The sequence below is a fragment of the Acipenser ruthenus genome, chromosome 1 (assembly GCF_902713425.1).
Source record: "Acipenser ruthenus chromosome 1, fAciRut3.2 maternal haplotype, whole genome shotgun sequence".
Lineage (NCBI taxonomy): Eukaryota > Metazoa > Chordata > Actinopteri > Acipenseriformes > Acipenseridae > Acipenser > Acipenser ruthenus.
This window is the reverse complement of record NC_081189.1, coordinates 29,821,694-29,838,156: the sequence shown is the minus strand read 5'-3', so window position 1 is coordinate 29,838,156 and position 16,463 is coordinate 29,821,694. Positions and strand designations below refer to the sequence as shown.

The window sequence follows — 16,463 nt, the reverse complement described above, 5'->3', positions numbered from 1 at the left end:
GCTACACGCTCCCCCTAATATGGTCACCTTCCAGTTTCTGCCTACCATCAAGGCTGTCCATCTAGGAGGAAGCATACCACCAACCTTACGCAGTGCCCTTTCTGTTCGAGGGGGAGATTTACAGCTTGAATTCCTTCGCTCTTTGTCACACATCCTTATAGCAGTTTTTAAAAAGCACCAAATAACAAAAAGTATGATACTGGTGTGCAATTTTTAACAACACTGCATACAATGCTAAAAAAGCATCAGTTATCTTTATCATAGTTATTGTTGTATTCATTCATTAAGACACACAGCATATGTGTTTTTTTTTTGTTTGTTTTTTTAAAATAAATGTTAGCGAAACATTCAATTGGTATAAACAGGGGGAGATTTTTAAAGAGACTCACAGACACTGTTATACTGTAGATCCATGTAGATCATGTAGATCAAATGAATACAAGTTAAATAGCGCTGGTAGATCTGCCAATGTTTAGATCATTAAAATGGACCCATCATCGTTAGGTGGATTACACCAGTATACTGTGGACAATCACATCTAGTTTCAAGTATTGCTGGTTTACATGAAAATAAAGGTTTAAAGGATCACGTAACCATATGAACAGCAAGATCTTTCCGATGAGAACGGGTTCAGTCAGCTGACGCCCACTGTTGAACAAACATTCAATTTCCTGGTCACATTGTCTACTTTCAAAAGCACCCACCCTATGTTGTTATATCTTGATTTTCCAAGGGCTGGTATACTGCACATGTTCTAATCCTCTAACTACATTACCTTCCAGCAAGTACTGGTACAAAAGTATAAATGCAGAATGTCTGGGGTGGGGCATTTGTTACCTGTTTTACCCCACCACTTGCTTATAAAATATCTCCTAATTGTCCCATCTTCAATTACATGCAAAAAGTTGTTCCACACATCTCGTGATACCTCATATATTTTAATTTACTCATTTATTTGACCTTCATTTTATACCTGTAACAAGGGGGTTTGTTACTTGTGTGGGTCATCACTGAACAACATTGAGGCAGACACAGAGCATTGGGTGTTGACACGCTGCACAGGCTCGTAAATTTAATATCAACACAAGTGCTGACACTAGAGTACCAGCAATGGTAGCCCTAGTGTTACATTTAATAAAGAAAACAAGACAAAACAAAGCTAAAAATAAAAGTTTGCCACACAAATGGCAAGTGCTAATCCCAATAAAAGGAACATCCCGCTCTAGGAACCGAATACTCTACACGAACCCTCTCTATACACTGTTTGGGATCAACATTCTCTAAACTGACCAACTTCTGGGCTCACAGAGTCCCGGCATTCTCACGGTGACTCCTGTCTCTTCAAACTGCCTTTTCACATGGCCTCAGCTGGGCAATGCCTTCACAAGCACTATCTTGGAGTGGAAGGGTTTCACTCTTCTCCTCAATGTAAACAAACACACAAGCTTTTGCTCAGCACCCATCTGTGTAGCAATGGCCGCGCAGTATCTTTGAGCTGTAGCGCAGACACTTTTTGAGATCCGCACAGCCTCCCCGATCATGCCCCCCAGCCAATCAGGACCTCTCAATAAACTCAGCACTGGGTTGAGCCTCTCTGCTCAATTACTTCCTTAGCAATGCGTCTAGTGTCCCAGCTGCTTCCATAAAGGCACACATGCACTCCAGAACCAGCGACAGGGTCTCCTTGTCACAATCACCAACAAATGTTTTCTGAAACTGTGACTGCCAAAAAAGGTATCACCACCAGTCATTTTGCATTTATTCATACATCCCATCGCAATATGCTGGAGATGCTACAAAGTTGCAATGCTACAACAGGTGTGGATTTATGAAGCTTATACCATAAAAATGTTTGGTAAAGCTTTTGTGTGGCGATACAGGTTATTACTGCAATGCTCATCTTTGTATCATCTTTTATGATAGCCCTCCCCAGGTCACTTTTGAATAATAGATGTTTCATCAAAAATTTCCTTGTAAAATATTTTAAATAATTAAACATTCCCAATGAACTATAGACCAATCACATGGGGTCACATGATGGGAGTTTTATTAAAAAAACAACAACTGTGAAGGCCAGACCTTGTAACATGTTACAGCAGTAACCTTTTTTTTTTTTTTTTTTTTTTTTTAAATTTAGTCGTTGCCAATTATTTTTTTTTATTTTTTTTTTATTATTTTCTCCCCAATTTGAAATGCCCAATTATTTTTAGGCTCAGCTCACCGCTACCACCCCTGCGCTGACTCGGGAGGGGCGAAGATGAACACACGCTGTCCTCCGAAGCGTGTGCCATCAGCCTCCCGCTTCTTTACACTCTGCAGACTCACCGTGCAGCCGCCTCAGAGCTACAGCGTCGGAGGACAACGCAGCTCTGGGCAGCTTACAGGTAAGCCCGCAGGCGCCCGGCCAGTCTACAGGGGTAGCTGGTGCGCGGTGAGCCGTGAGCCGAGGACACCCTGGCCGACCTAACCCTCCCTCCCCCGGACGACGCTCGGCCAATTGAGCACCGCCCCCTGGGAGCTCTCGTCCACGGACGGCTGTGGAATAGCCTGGACTCGACCCGGCGATGTCCAGGCTATAGAGCGCATCCTGCACTCTAGCGAGTGCTTTTACTGGATGCGCCACTCGGGAGCCCCTCAGCAATATCCTTTTTAACCTCAGATTCATTAGTTGAGGAAGCTTGTGTCCATACAGTTAAAACTACCTTTGTAGTGGCAGTAGAGTGTACAGAATGATAAAATAACACATCGGTGAATTTCATTTCAGTGTAAAAGGGAATGTAATTGGGGGACAATGCACATAACAGTTGTTTTTTACCTTTTAGAATATACTGGTTCATTTATACCATGCTTAAAAGTTCATTGATAGGTAATAAGCTTGTTAACCTAGAACAATTAAAAGCCATCTAGACTGATAGTGTTGTGACCAACACAATGCAGAAAAAGAGGATGAAGTTACAGGCTGTGCCATTTGATCTAGTTATAAACAGGTTCTCAGACTACCCAATTCTACAATGGCGGAACAGATGTTCTATTTAGTCTGTGTACAGCCTCAACAGGTTAGTAAGATATTTTATTTTATACACAGTGTAACTTATTTAGAAAAACTATTTCAGTGATTTATATGCATAGCACAATAAAAAGATATTGCCACTTTCTGTATTGTGTAGTGGTTTGTAATCCAAACCCCTAATTCAGAGAATATCCCCATAACCTTCTCCTAGGCTTTAGTTTTGTCATTTTTGGATGTGGATATCCAGTAATAGCAGGAAACACACATTAATATTTTATAGGAAATTGAAACCATTACTTGTGTCAGAGGGTTCTGCAGCACATCTGTTATTTGTCTGTTTGCTGTTAAGCGGAAACACACTGAAACCTCACGAAAGTGGTTGCTCTGATGTTAAACATGATGTTACTCTCTGTGTTTTATAAAATGCATTTAGAAGATCTGTTTAATGACCAACACAGAATGTAATGGCAGCTAAATAAAAAGACATTTAATGAACTGGAGAAGACCACTGTCTTCTTGCAATTTTTCTTGCTCGCTTGACATATAGAGTAAATGGGAAAATACCTGTGACTATATTTACAGGTCCAACATTTATGGGAAATCTAGAGAATATGTGTTAAAAGTGAATGTTTCCATTTGTAAGACAAATGCCCTGAAAAATAAATATAAGGGTTCATTATGCAGTTCAAAATGTGACCCCTGACAAAATGAACAAATAAACCATTCTGATAGGAGGTATACTTCATCACTTTATAAATACTAGGTTCTACTTCCCATGGAGCTGCTCCCAACTGAAAACATGCCAAGCAAAACAACTTCCACTATAATGTAGGTTCATAAAAAAAACAATACTCCTTTCTTTAACCAGGTAAAATCCATTGAGATTATAAGAGTGAGTTGGTAAAACTGCAAACGAACCACAATATTCACACAACCTTAAAACCAACTTAACAAATGAAGTCTTACAATAGTACAAATTAATTGTACAAAAAATGTCAGGTCGACATTCCAGAACACTATTTTATTTGTTTCTTACAGTCATATAGTTTTGTTTCCATGGAAAAGTGCCCATATCCTGGACTAGAAGGAAGAGGGCTCCCCAAGGACACGGTTACATGTCAGTGTATACTTAGAATAGAATTTTAAAGAGAAATACACTCACTGACAGCCCTCTAAAGTTAAGCCCATGTTGCTACCAGCTGTGGACATGTATACTGTTTATAGATCAACACCTTTTTTTACCCATAAATATGCTACACAGTATGTACTGTATAAAAATATATTTTCCCAGGAAAATATTCCCCTTTGAGACCATGATACTGTTTACAATGGCATTCCAGAGTGAGAAGTACAGTAACATGGGCAGCAGTGTGGAGTAGTGGTTAGGGCTCTGGATTCTGGACTCTTGACCGGAGGGTCGTGAGTTCAGTCCCAGATGGGGGACACTGCTGCTGTACCCTTGAGCAAGGTACTTTACCAAGATTGCTCCAGTAAAAACTGTATAAATGGGTAATTGTATGTAAAAATAATGTGTAAAAATAATGTAATTATATGTAAAAATAATCTGATATCTTGTAACAATTGTAAGTCGCCCTGGATAAGGGCGTCTGCTAAGAAATGAATAATAAATAAATAACATGAAATCATTAAACTGTAATACACTGTTTTAAGAGATACCAACAACAGTCTTAGATGTTTTCTACTGTTGTAACTAACCTCCTTCTCCATTTCCAACACAGTCCAAAGCGATGAGAGAGCGGTGGCTTTTGCAGGGAGCTCCAGCAGACACCGTAGAGGAGGAGGAATCCCGGAGGAGACAGACAGAGGAAGACGAGTTCAAGGTGAAGAAACTGGAGGACAACATCCACAGGTACAGCCTTCCGAATTCCCATGAGTTAAGAACAACATGATGAGCGCTAAGTTGGTCAGGATTTTACTCAGAAATGCAGATCCATGAAATTCCCTTTTTTCAAAGCTGATTGAACTGCTGCGGTTGTACATTTTAATTTATCTATGTATTTATTGTTCTTTCTTTTGAAACGGGAGGAATTAAGCCCGCCTGTCCAGACGTTTGACAATATATTCTTATCAAAAGTGGAGTATGGAAAAAAAGAAAAAAAATCTTTAGAAAATGGACATGCAGGCTAATATATGGGGTATGTTATTGTTCAGAACAATGTATGAGGACTCAAAGCATTTGAGACCTTTGGTTAATAGATTGGTTGACAGCCCCAATTGAAAATCAAAGAAAGTAATGGTGTTTCATAGATTATGCTCTCTGTCACAACTCATTTCTGCAATGGAATTCCAGTGTATATTAATTCTCATACCATTGAGCTACGTTTGTTCTTTAGTACAGTAAATTGGCAATGAACAAGGTCTTATAAAAGGGCTTGGATATTTTATCAGACCTTTACAATCTGCTTTGCACACCTGGGGTGTGCGGTAAGAATGGTCTTACAGCACACCCTGTCATGGGTTATTACTTACATATTGTGCACCTACACTACACAGGGACTGTGTCATAATTGATTTGGGAATACGTTGATATTTGCAGTGTCTAGTGCTATGGTACCTTTCAAGAAAACTATAGCCATTTAAAAATGTATGAGTTATTATGGATTCAAATACAAGGTTTGAAGTCTCTTGAGTCTTCAATATGAGTCTGATTTTCATTATAAAAACAGCTGGAGTTCAACTTGAGTATACATACAGTAGTCACTGCATTGAGAAATGTGCCTGGGTGTAATTGCTCACATGCTCAGAAACCCTCTCTTTGAAATTACATTTACCAGCTGTTTGTGCTAATCAGCCATCTGTATTGTAAAGAAGGCTCTGCCTATTTAATTACATTGTGCTGCTGTAACTATTTCAATTCAATTGTGCATTAATTTACTGTCTTTATTGCATTGACATTTTACATATGCAGAATGCACAATTAGTTGAATAAGCTCACTATGATGTCTGTGAACACCACTGTTACCCCTCTGTGTGAAGATGGCTGTATGTAATCCATCTTCATGTCTCTAAGGTTATTTTTACATATTCATCAAGGGAATAAACCTACATTCTTTGTATAACAATTTTAATTCTTTAGAAAAATAACCATTTAAACATTTACTACGATTTTAATACATGCTCACTTAAGTCAGTTAGCACTAATTTGTAGCACCTTTTTTGTATGGTAGTCTAAGACTAGTCTGAGGTAAAAGATGCTATTTCATTTGCCACACATTCAATGTTACCAGAATATTACACATTATTAGACTCATTTGTATTAATGTTATATTTATGTATTTGTTGTGTCCTCAAACCTCACAGGTTCTTTAGGGTATAAAAATTAAACAACATATTTACTGGAAACATAAAACATGTGTGTTGGAAAGAGTGCTATAAAGTATGTCAGTAAAAATATCTGCTTCCAAAGGATGCAGTGACCAATTAAGCCTTAGCGAAATGCCTGAAGATCTTACCCCACCCGCAAAACATATTGTAGCGTTGCACGGAAATGAAGGAGGATCACACAGGATTGCAGATCATGGAAATGAAGGAGGATCACACAGGATTGCAGATCATGGAAATGAAGGAGGATCACACAGGATTGCAGATCATGGAAATGAAGGAGGATCACACAGGATTGCAGATCATGGAAATGAAGGAGGATCACACAGGATTGCAGATCGTGGAAATGAAGGAGGATCACACAGGATTGCAGATCATGGAAATGAAGGAGGATCACACAGGATTGCAGATCGTGGAAATGAAGGAGGATCACACAGGATTGCAGATCGTGGAAATGAAGGAGGATCACACAGGATTGCTGATTCTCGGATTCACGGTTTTTTAACACAGGACGCATAAACAATAAAGGACCACTGTCTGCCGTGGACCATGCCAAAGTAAAACGCAAGAATAAAAATAAAATAAAAGCAAATCCAAAGCAACGACCACTAAGTACAATCTCTGGTCCTTGGTAGTCCCACTTCTCCTGCTCTGTCTTCTGCTCTGTGTCTCTGCAGCACTCTCGGTCTCAGCACCAGCCTGTTGGTTTCTGTCTTCTCACAGCAACCAGCCCGTTGGTTTCCTTCTTCTCTCTACAACAAAACCCTTCTACCATTTTTACTGTTGCCAGCTCAAGCTCCCTTCTTTGAACCTTCAAGACTCTGGAGTGTTCTCCTGCCCCATGCCGCTCAACACTCTCTCCGCGTCCAAACAGCAAAACAAATCCTCCTAGTTAGCGCAGACTGCTGGGTCGTTACACTGCTCCCCCCTCAGAGTTCCTCGTCATGAGGGGACTAACAAAGTCCTGAAAACAACCCGGGAGCTTGCGTCAGCATTGTAGTCTTGGCTGATCAGGTGACCCAGGGCTCCCTGTGTCCACAGTTGGTGGACTGTCGTAGCGGTGTTGTGCAGGGTGATGTGGCCTAGAGCAAGGCAATGAGTTCTGGGAGCCAGGTAGGGGGTGTTGTCAGTTTCCTGCACCCGGCAGCATCTCGCTCTCCTCTGCCCTCATCGCAGCCAGCTCCCAACTCCATCCTCGACCCGTTCTGGCTGTAGTGTCGTCTCTCGCCCCTCCTGGATCCCCTCCTTCATTTCCTGCAGTGTACGGTCCCTATCCCACTTCTGATTACCAATGTAGCATTGCGTGGAAATGAAGGAAGATTACATAGGATTGTAGATTCTCGGATTCACTCTCTGTCTCAGCAGCACTCTCTGTCTCAGCAGCATGTACTTTACACATGCTGTAAATAACTGAAAAATGCATATAGAGATGATAATTATTCAGCACACCATCCACCTCTCTGTCAGGAGAGGAGAGGGAAATAGGATGTAGGGGATAGAGGGTTGTATAAGGACACAGACTAGGCCTTTAAATTCAGTACATCTTCTGGAAAAAATAAACAAATTGCAGTTAAACAAATGGAAATTCAGCATATTTTGGCTGTTCAATAATTACTTACAAATGTATAGTGATTCCATATTCGTGGGCACCAGTGTAGGGTGTGTTATGTTTAAGAAGTGGAGGTGCATTGTGTCAGAGCTGCATGAGAATATTGCTAGAAAATATTTTCATAAGTAGATGCCGAGAAGGAAGTGAGATATAGGTTTGCAGTGGAGCCACAAGGTTCAGTGCTTAACTCAGTGTCTGCGCATAATCTGCATTTTAGGTCTCTTTTAAACTGTCAATTGTGCAGAACAATATGGTGTTTTTTAGATGTGGACCACTGCCTGCTAAGGATTAAATTAAAGCCACTCTGAGATAAACATTTATGATCCACCGTGCAACATAGACAGACTGCTGAAAACAAATTAAATGGTAGCTGCAATCACCTCTAAATAGATCTAACTGTCTATGTATAGAACAATAAATATAGATGGACTTCATGCCATGTGAAGCTCGAGGCATACTATGCATTAATATTAATTCCTGATAAATCATCAACCCTTCTGAAGTCAAGATGAAAATACCATGTGAACAAATTTGCTTAGCAATTGGGATACTTGGCATACAAATGTATTGTTTAAAATATACTAAATGATTTTACTAAAGATTTCTAAGCAGCTAGGTACATTAGTGTGAAGCATTTCAATTGGATACAGTGGAGCTATTACATTCAGTAAACTGTTCAACATTGCACAAACAAAGTAAACATTTTGTAACATCAAAGAAGCCAAGAGCAAGATATATGTTAAATTGTGGATTTAAAAATAAAAATAAATTATACACTAAAGGCAATAGGCAAGTTGTGGAATTTTAACTGATTCTAAAAAATATACAGCAAATGAAAAATGGTTTTATGCTGTCATTTTACCCCACCTTAATAGCTATTCTGGACTATACTTTTTAAAAAATAGAAACAAAAATATATGTTATGTCTTTTTTATATATGAAAGTTTACATCTGTTTTGAAAGACTCATTTGAAGCTGTGAGTTAGGAATCTCATCCCGGCGATCAGTCAGCCAGCCTGTGTGAATAATGAGGAAGCGGTCTGAAGCTGGCTTTACTTTGTTGTGGGGTTTGCCAGCCTTTCTGCTGCCAAACACTAACTATTTGGTGCTTGTCAGGATGTGGAGGGTGATGTGGTGTAGGTGCAGTCCAAACAAACAAAAGGTCTCAAAATACGTTTTTAACCCACAGGGCCTTTTAATATTTGAGGCACTATTTGGTGCTTCACATAAGGAAGCATTTGTGTTCACAGCTTCTGCCCTCCTAATAAGCTGCAGATAGATACTATTAAGTGGGGGAAGATATTACAGTACTTAAGTAAAGGCACAATCTAACTTCCTGAGATTTGTGTTAGTTTCCTTTACATTTTATTTTAAAGGCACCAAGCAGATTTGTTTTCTTCCTTTGAAGGACTGTAAAAAAATAAAAAGTAGTGTTTGTAGCATTTATTATGAGCTGGGTTTTCCTCTTTCTTTCAATATTAAGTTGTGTGGAAAATGTCCCTTCATTTCATTTATATATTTCTCTTTCAGAGACATGCAACATGAAAATACATGTCATTTATTAGTAAAAGGAATATATAAAACAGGTACCATTACAGAAAGTGTGACTATAGCATAATTTTTGGGGGTTATATAAAGTTAAGTAAATCAGGTCACGTGTTGGAAGGTCAATATAACGTTGATGGGTGTAAATTAATTTCATGTGAGAAAATTAAAGAAAACAGACAAGAGATTTAGATAAATAGTTATATTTAAATTTGGTACATATAGTACATACAGGTGGACCACAACAGGTTTAAATTGACAGACACCAGCTACTACAGAGGCATCAGGAGTCCTGGTAATGCTATGAAGCTGTTTCCTGACACATTTAAAGAAGAAACATTTTCTGACTCATATCCACCAATGGGGTGTAACAGGGAGGTGCTTTCATCACCGGATGCATCTGCCAACTCTGCCTGAGAAAGACATGGTGTTCTCAAGGGATAGGCTGCTTATTGGTGGCTTTTAAGAGTAGATCGAACTTTCACAGCATTCCAAAGATTGCATTTGTGTACACAATTTGTTGGGTAAAAACCGGACAGCTAAAGGACACATAAAGGTCCTTACTCTGGTATAGCCTACCATAGTGTATTAGCAGTGTGGAAAACTGCAAAACTGTTGTTAAAGGATACAAAATGACGTGTCTATGGCAGGTGTCTGTTCCTGAGGCTCATTTCTACTTAGATTGTTTTGCTCTATCAGATGCTAAATCACTTTTTTTGACAATATAGGTGACCCTTCCAGACTACATTATATTTTAGCTAGGATTGCTTCAGTCAAGTTGTGGATTAGATTATTCTGCATACCACTGGTATCTAGTTCCTTCATCTTTTTTTCATATATTATTTGTGTATGCTTAATTGAAACTTCTTAGTCTATTCCTTGATCTTTTGGAGACTTGAATGTGACCTGTCCAGAAGCCCCCAGCTGTGAAGGCGCTTCATCTGTCATCACCTAGACTCTAGGAATGTATCAGTACAAGTTATATAATTTCTCCTGGAGATAACTGAGACTTGAGACTAAGCAAAAGCAAGGAGGAACTGAGACAGACCACTGAACAAAGTGTCAGTCGCTGCTGTGTTCTGCATTACCACTTTATTTAGTGTGGCATAAATATATATTTCAATTATTTTCAATGCAAAAAATATTGGGATTTCTTACTGTTGTATTTCTTGCACACACTAGGGGCAGTGTTGCAGGGGTTAATGGCTATATAGGGGTTCCTTGTGTTTTAAAAAGTCATCTGAACAACAAGAATACATTTAAGATAACTGTGGTATGTCAGAACCATACCAACTTGCTGAACTCAGACACTTAAGAATTCTGATGATTTTTTCTTGTAAGAGCACAAAACGCATTGGCATGTATTGATGGTAGATTTACAAATAAAAAGGCACACCATATTGATGCCCAGCTATCTCAATGAAAAAATGTATTACGCATAACCTGGCAAAAAATATACTTTTTCAAAGCGAGTGGATTAGACTGTAACATTCTACTTGAGATTGAATTCTGGTGTTGATGTTCTGTATGGTGGACAATGTAGTTACTGGTTTGTGGCACAGCAGTTGGTGATGCAAAGAAGATTTACTTTAGAACATGTGTGTTTGCAAAACCTCTGTAACCCCATTCCTTAAAGGTTTCAATTAAAGGTCTTACTCTGAATTTTCCATGGAAGCTGTAATAATCTTGTGTCTGAATGAAGATCTTCAGGGTAGCTAAATATTGAACCACTTCCTGTTTTGAGCAGGGTGATGCTATCAGGAAAAGTTGGTGCTTGGAGTCCACTTTCTGTTCTTTCATCATTGCAATCTTGCAGTAAAGTTTTTTTTAAACCTTTAATTATTTACAAATGTTGAGATTACAACTTTAGCCCAAAAGGAAGAGGAATTAAACCTAGCGTAGCGTGTAAAAAAATGATTTGTGGAAAATATACTGTGGTCTGTCAGCTTGGGTCAGTCCATACCACAGAGTTAGCATAGTCATTAGCATGAACTATGGCATACTTAGTCCTAGAAATAGACAATGCCAGTTCTAAGGCTGCCATGCACATCAAGTAATACAGGAGTACAGCTATGGGCAAAAGTGTTGTTTCATCTAGAATTTTAGTTTTGAGACATACATATATATGTGAACATAATTTTGATCTTTTATTTAACATCATGTGATCAAATAAACTACAAAATGATATTGCAAAAGTCTACCGGTCGAAATGTTAGATTTTTTTCCATTTGTCAGTTTTTCATTAAGTATATGAAAACTACAAAGTGGTGTGTAATTCAATATGTTAACGTAACATTATTCAGCAGGTTTCATTCAACTTTATTAAGCAGAATTAGGCTGATGCAAAACCTTTGACCATAGCTGTAGACCTCAACACAGGCGATCTAATCCAAGTCTAACTGCAAGCTGCTATTTCTATCTGTAATGGGCATCTTGTTGATTGTTTCTTTAATTAATTCGTCTCAAACATGTTATAAGAAGTGGTGCAATCATTGTATGATTACTAGCATCAGCACATTGTGTTGAAAAAATGCACATGGTTGTAAATTTTGGTTACACAAATACCCAGTGGACAAACTACTTATCTGTGAATCACCTTCTTGGCTTATCAGAGGCATTCCACTTCCAACTCTTTCAATAGATAACTGAATTCTAGAGGTTATTTGGGTCTACAGAATGCTAACCATCTAATATCTTAGATATTCTTAGCCACATGACATGCATATCTTTCATGAAAATATAATCAACTATATCCAATCGAGAAATACTGCTTATCGGTGGAGTATCTTTCCAGATAGCCTTGAGATTCACTCTTTATTGAATCATGATTTTGTTCAGTCTCAACTTGTGATCAGCCACAAAGTAACCAGGATATCTGATAATGCTATTTAAATATGTATTTGTATCTTTAATTCTAAAGTATAGGTTATTTGACTTATTTCCTTATGATTTGAATTGGAATTCTGCAAAGGTAGTCACAGATTAGCACATAACTAACAAAACGTAGTACTTTTGGATGGTCCTATTGGATTCTATTTATTTTTTCATGTGGGCACCACTCCCCTGCCTCCACTTTGCAGTAGGCTCACGGATGGACACTTGTTTGTCCTGTCTGCTTACAGAAACAGTTGGTTGTCTTTCTTGAGTATTACCAGCTAACTTTAAATGCAAAGTATATTGAAGGTTAGAAGGATAAAAAATACAGGTCCCCCATATAATTGGCGGGTGTCTCCTTTCTTAAGTATGTTTTGGAATCATAGTAAGCACACATTTGGTTCAAAGGGTGAAAATAGCACCAGCATGTTTCCTACACCTGGGAGCATGCATTTGTTACTTTTTGGTATGTTCTTAAAATAGTAAGTAAGCATTAATGGATGACATCCAACACAGATGTCAGTAAAACCACACCTGGCTAATATATGTTTTTTTGTTGTTGTGTTATTTAAACTGCTTTGACACCACTGCTTTGGTCTTCTTTGAGGTTTTGCCTATAGCTTGCAGAGAACTCTGATAAATTACTGAAATTACTGAAACCCGAGGCAGCAGTAAAGATGAGTTTAATTTAGAAGGTAATGAATGTGAATGGGGGTGGGGGTGGGGATACACTTAAAATATATTTAAAGAGCAGTTGTAGTAGACATTTTTAAAGCTTTTATAAACAAAATCTAAATTGTTAAGCATACTTTGGGCTCAACAGTCCTTGAAAGTTAGCATGGATTGCATTTAGCTGCATTTCTTTTAAGTTTGCAGCTGTCATTTTATTTCCCTGCACGCTTGCATGTTGACTTTTAAGATCTTAAAAAAATAAATACAACATAGAATGTCTGGCAAGTATTTTAGATCCTGCATGACAACTTCTGTCAGTATAGTTCTTGGAGGTTTTTTTTTTCCCCCAGTGATTTGGATCACTGAAACTTTTTAGAGGACAAAATAATCTATACATTAATTTCAGTCATTGATTTGCAGTGCAGGCAATTTCTTTTTCTGTTTAAGTCTTGCAGTGTTGGTGGTGGAAGCACAGAAACAACTTTCCTGGCACACAGATTAGCTACAGGGAGTGTTCCCGGGCTATATTTGCACCCTACTGAACGGTATCCTAAAAATAAATGGAAGGAAGACCGTTCTTACTGCTCACCAAGTTTTGCCTATTTATGCCTAAGGGTGAGGTTTCATAGCAAACAGACCTAAATAAAGTAAAGGTTATTGCTCTGTGTACCAGCTTGCAAAAGTAGCTAATTTAAATTACCATTCCCTGACTGTTTATGCACATAGGAATTAAAAATATACACTTGAATACTACTGAATTGTCATATGACCAGGGTGTTGGTTACTTAGTTGGCTGGAATGACATTGGATGGAATCCTGTCTATTTCCAAACCTGAATGTACTCCTTATACGTATTACACATTGTAATTTAGGATGGTGTGCAGTGGACGATATGCCGTGAGAGCTGCTACTGAGGTCTCTCACATGAGCATTAAAGAATCTGTGGTGCATGAAAAGAATGTACAGTACTCTTTTTATCAAGCATGAACCTTCATGAAGTGTAATAAAGCCAAGTGTAAAAAAGCAAGCATGATAAGCACAGAGAAGTGGGACCATAGCAAACATGAATCCAATAGAAACAGTATTTTTTCATATATATATATATATATATATATATATATATATATATATATATATATATATATATATATATATATATATATATTAGCTGGTTGACTGTCTTGCTATTATGTCATCTGTAGATAACAGCTATGCTTGTGTACCTGTAAAGTATGGGCTACAGATACATGGTCCATGTGTAGACTCTGCTTTTTTAAGCATGCAGCTGGAGTTTCTAGAGCTCATCTCACAATGCAATTCTGCTTTGCTAGGTTAAAGTTTACAATTGAGTGTGAAGCTGTTCCTGGGTTCTGTGTCTGCTGTTGCAATCCCATCTAGCAACACATGAGAAATTTAACATGGCACTTCATTTGCTACCCTGTAGTGATGTTTTTGGGCAAAGGCACATTTTCTGTAAAGAACAAAAGAACTATAACAATATAAAACTAGCAAAAGGTTTATGCTGTTCAAATTATGCTATTGCTGTCTGAAAATGTATTTTTGCATTTCAAAATAGGATCAGCCAGCAATTAATGTGTACAGTAGCTCAATATAGTAGCTTTACTCAATAGCACAGAACATACTCATAGATAGGCAAGAAGATCCCTTGAGACAGAGACAACTGGGTATATAAAAATAATAAACAACTACCACTGCAAAACTTTATAGAACTACAATAAAATATACGTTGAATAACCAGTTTCATTACTGTAGATACTATTGATTACGTTGTTGAGTTTTTGTCTCCAGCAACTATATGGTTTTTAAGTACATTTTGGCCCGTTTCATTATGCCACATATCTAGGTGCTGCAGCCTTAACAACGTGCAGAGGATTTCACTGAATTGGCTGTCTTTAGGGTGCAGGCTGCCTAAAAGTCAAGCGCAATAGTCTTTGGATACTATATATTGAATTTAAGACTGTAGAATAGTAGTTATGACTGAATGCCTCAGTGTTTCCCGTGACCTGCGATTTATTGTCAGCATGTTCTGACATGTACTATGAGTGAATGGATGTATTGTAGGGGGTCTGATTTCTTTCCCATTAATCTAAAGCTCACACATAATCCAAGCAATTGCTTACTTACTAAACTGATAACTCTTAGAGGACTTTATTTTAAACAGGAACTGGTAATTGGCAAAAGTTTAAAAACCTCACCTACGGCTCCCTTGTTTTTACACACAAAGTAGCAGTTGTCAAAACCCTTGCACTCTTCCAGACCTTCTAGCATCGCTGTTCCTTCTCAGCCCGGATCCATGCTCACACAAGCTGCTTGCTGTCGCGAACGCCCTCCCGTGGCCTCCCTCGTTCTTCTTAATCAAGCTTTATATAGAATCCTGCTACACACAATTGGACTAATCGGTTAATTACATTGCAATTTCCTTACACAAATTAACACAAGCTTTCAAAACATGCCAATATAAAATATTCAAAGCACAATAAAAAAATTACAAATATTAAATCATTTTAAATAAACAAACATTAAGTGCAAAGAAAGTTTAACCCTGTTACAAAGGGATATCCCATTGTTTTAACTAATGGACAGGATTTCTTTCTATTTTTGAGAGACCTTTTCAAGTGATTTATACAGAGATATAAATCACATTTACCAATATGGCCACCCAGTAATTATTATAATTTGATTCTTTTGGCTCTTTGACTTATTTGCTGTAATTTCTTTTATGTGCTTTTTGACTTTAAAGAAGATATTTTGGGCCTGATTTACCACATTTTTAAGTTTGTAATATGTTCGTTCATTTGACCTTGTGAACAGGCTGGCTGTAGGGGTGATGTCAGGCCAGAAAGAAACACACAGACAGGCAGTACTAGTGGGTGGAACTGAGACGCTGCGGTGTTCAGTGTTTTATTACCCACACAGAAAATAAAAGGTTTGAACAAAACAGAACACGGCACTTGAGGCCAAAATAAATAGACAAACAAAACAGACAGTGGATGAACACTAAACAAGTACAGTGCTGGTGCTTCCAGCACTCGTAGCAGTTGTTATTGTTATTATTTTATTGTTTTTCCCTCCTCACTCTCTCCCGTTCTTTCGCCCTGAACACACAACCCCGAGTGAGTGAAAAGTGCATCTATATATACAGTTTCAATTACTAATTAATTATTCACTTGAATCCCAGCACGTGAACTCATTTGTGCAATCACGTGCTCACATACTTTATCTGCACTTGAAGTGATTATGCAATCCCCGTGCCTAAATACAACTATATAAATCACTCATGCTACACAGACCCATTTATATCCTGTGCACCAATACCTATACACCAATATTATCACACCACACGCAACACATGACACATAATCAATACATGGGCAGGGCACACTGCCACAG

At 38.2% G+C, this 16,463-nt stretch overlaps 1 protein-coding gene across 5 annotated transcripts in view; it reads left to right on the top strand.

Annotated features, from left to right (window-relative positions):
* LOC117420538 (A-kinase anchor protein 2) overlaps positions 1-16,463 on the top strand; it is a 165,847-nt gene that overhangs the window by 62,562 nt on the left and 86,822 nt on the right. For all 5 annotated transcript variants that reach the window (XM_059023358.1, XM_059023376.1, XM_059023354.1 and 2 more), the window contains one exon: positions 4,750-4,880. In XM_059023358.1, the coding sequence (XP_058879341.1) occupies positions 4,750-4,880 (131 nt within the window). The remainder of the gene's footprint in view (positions 1-4,749; positions 4,881-16,463) is intronic.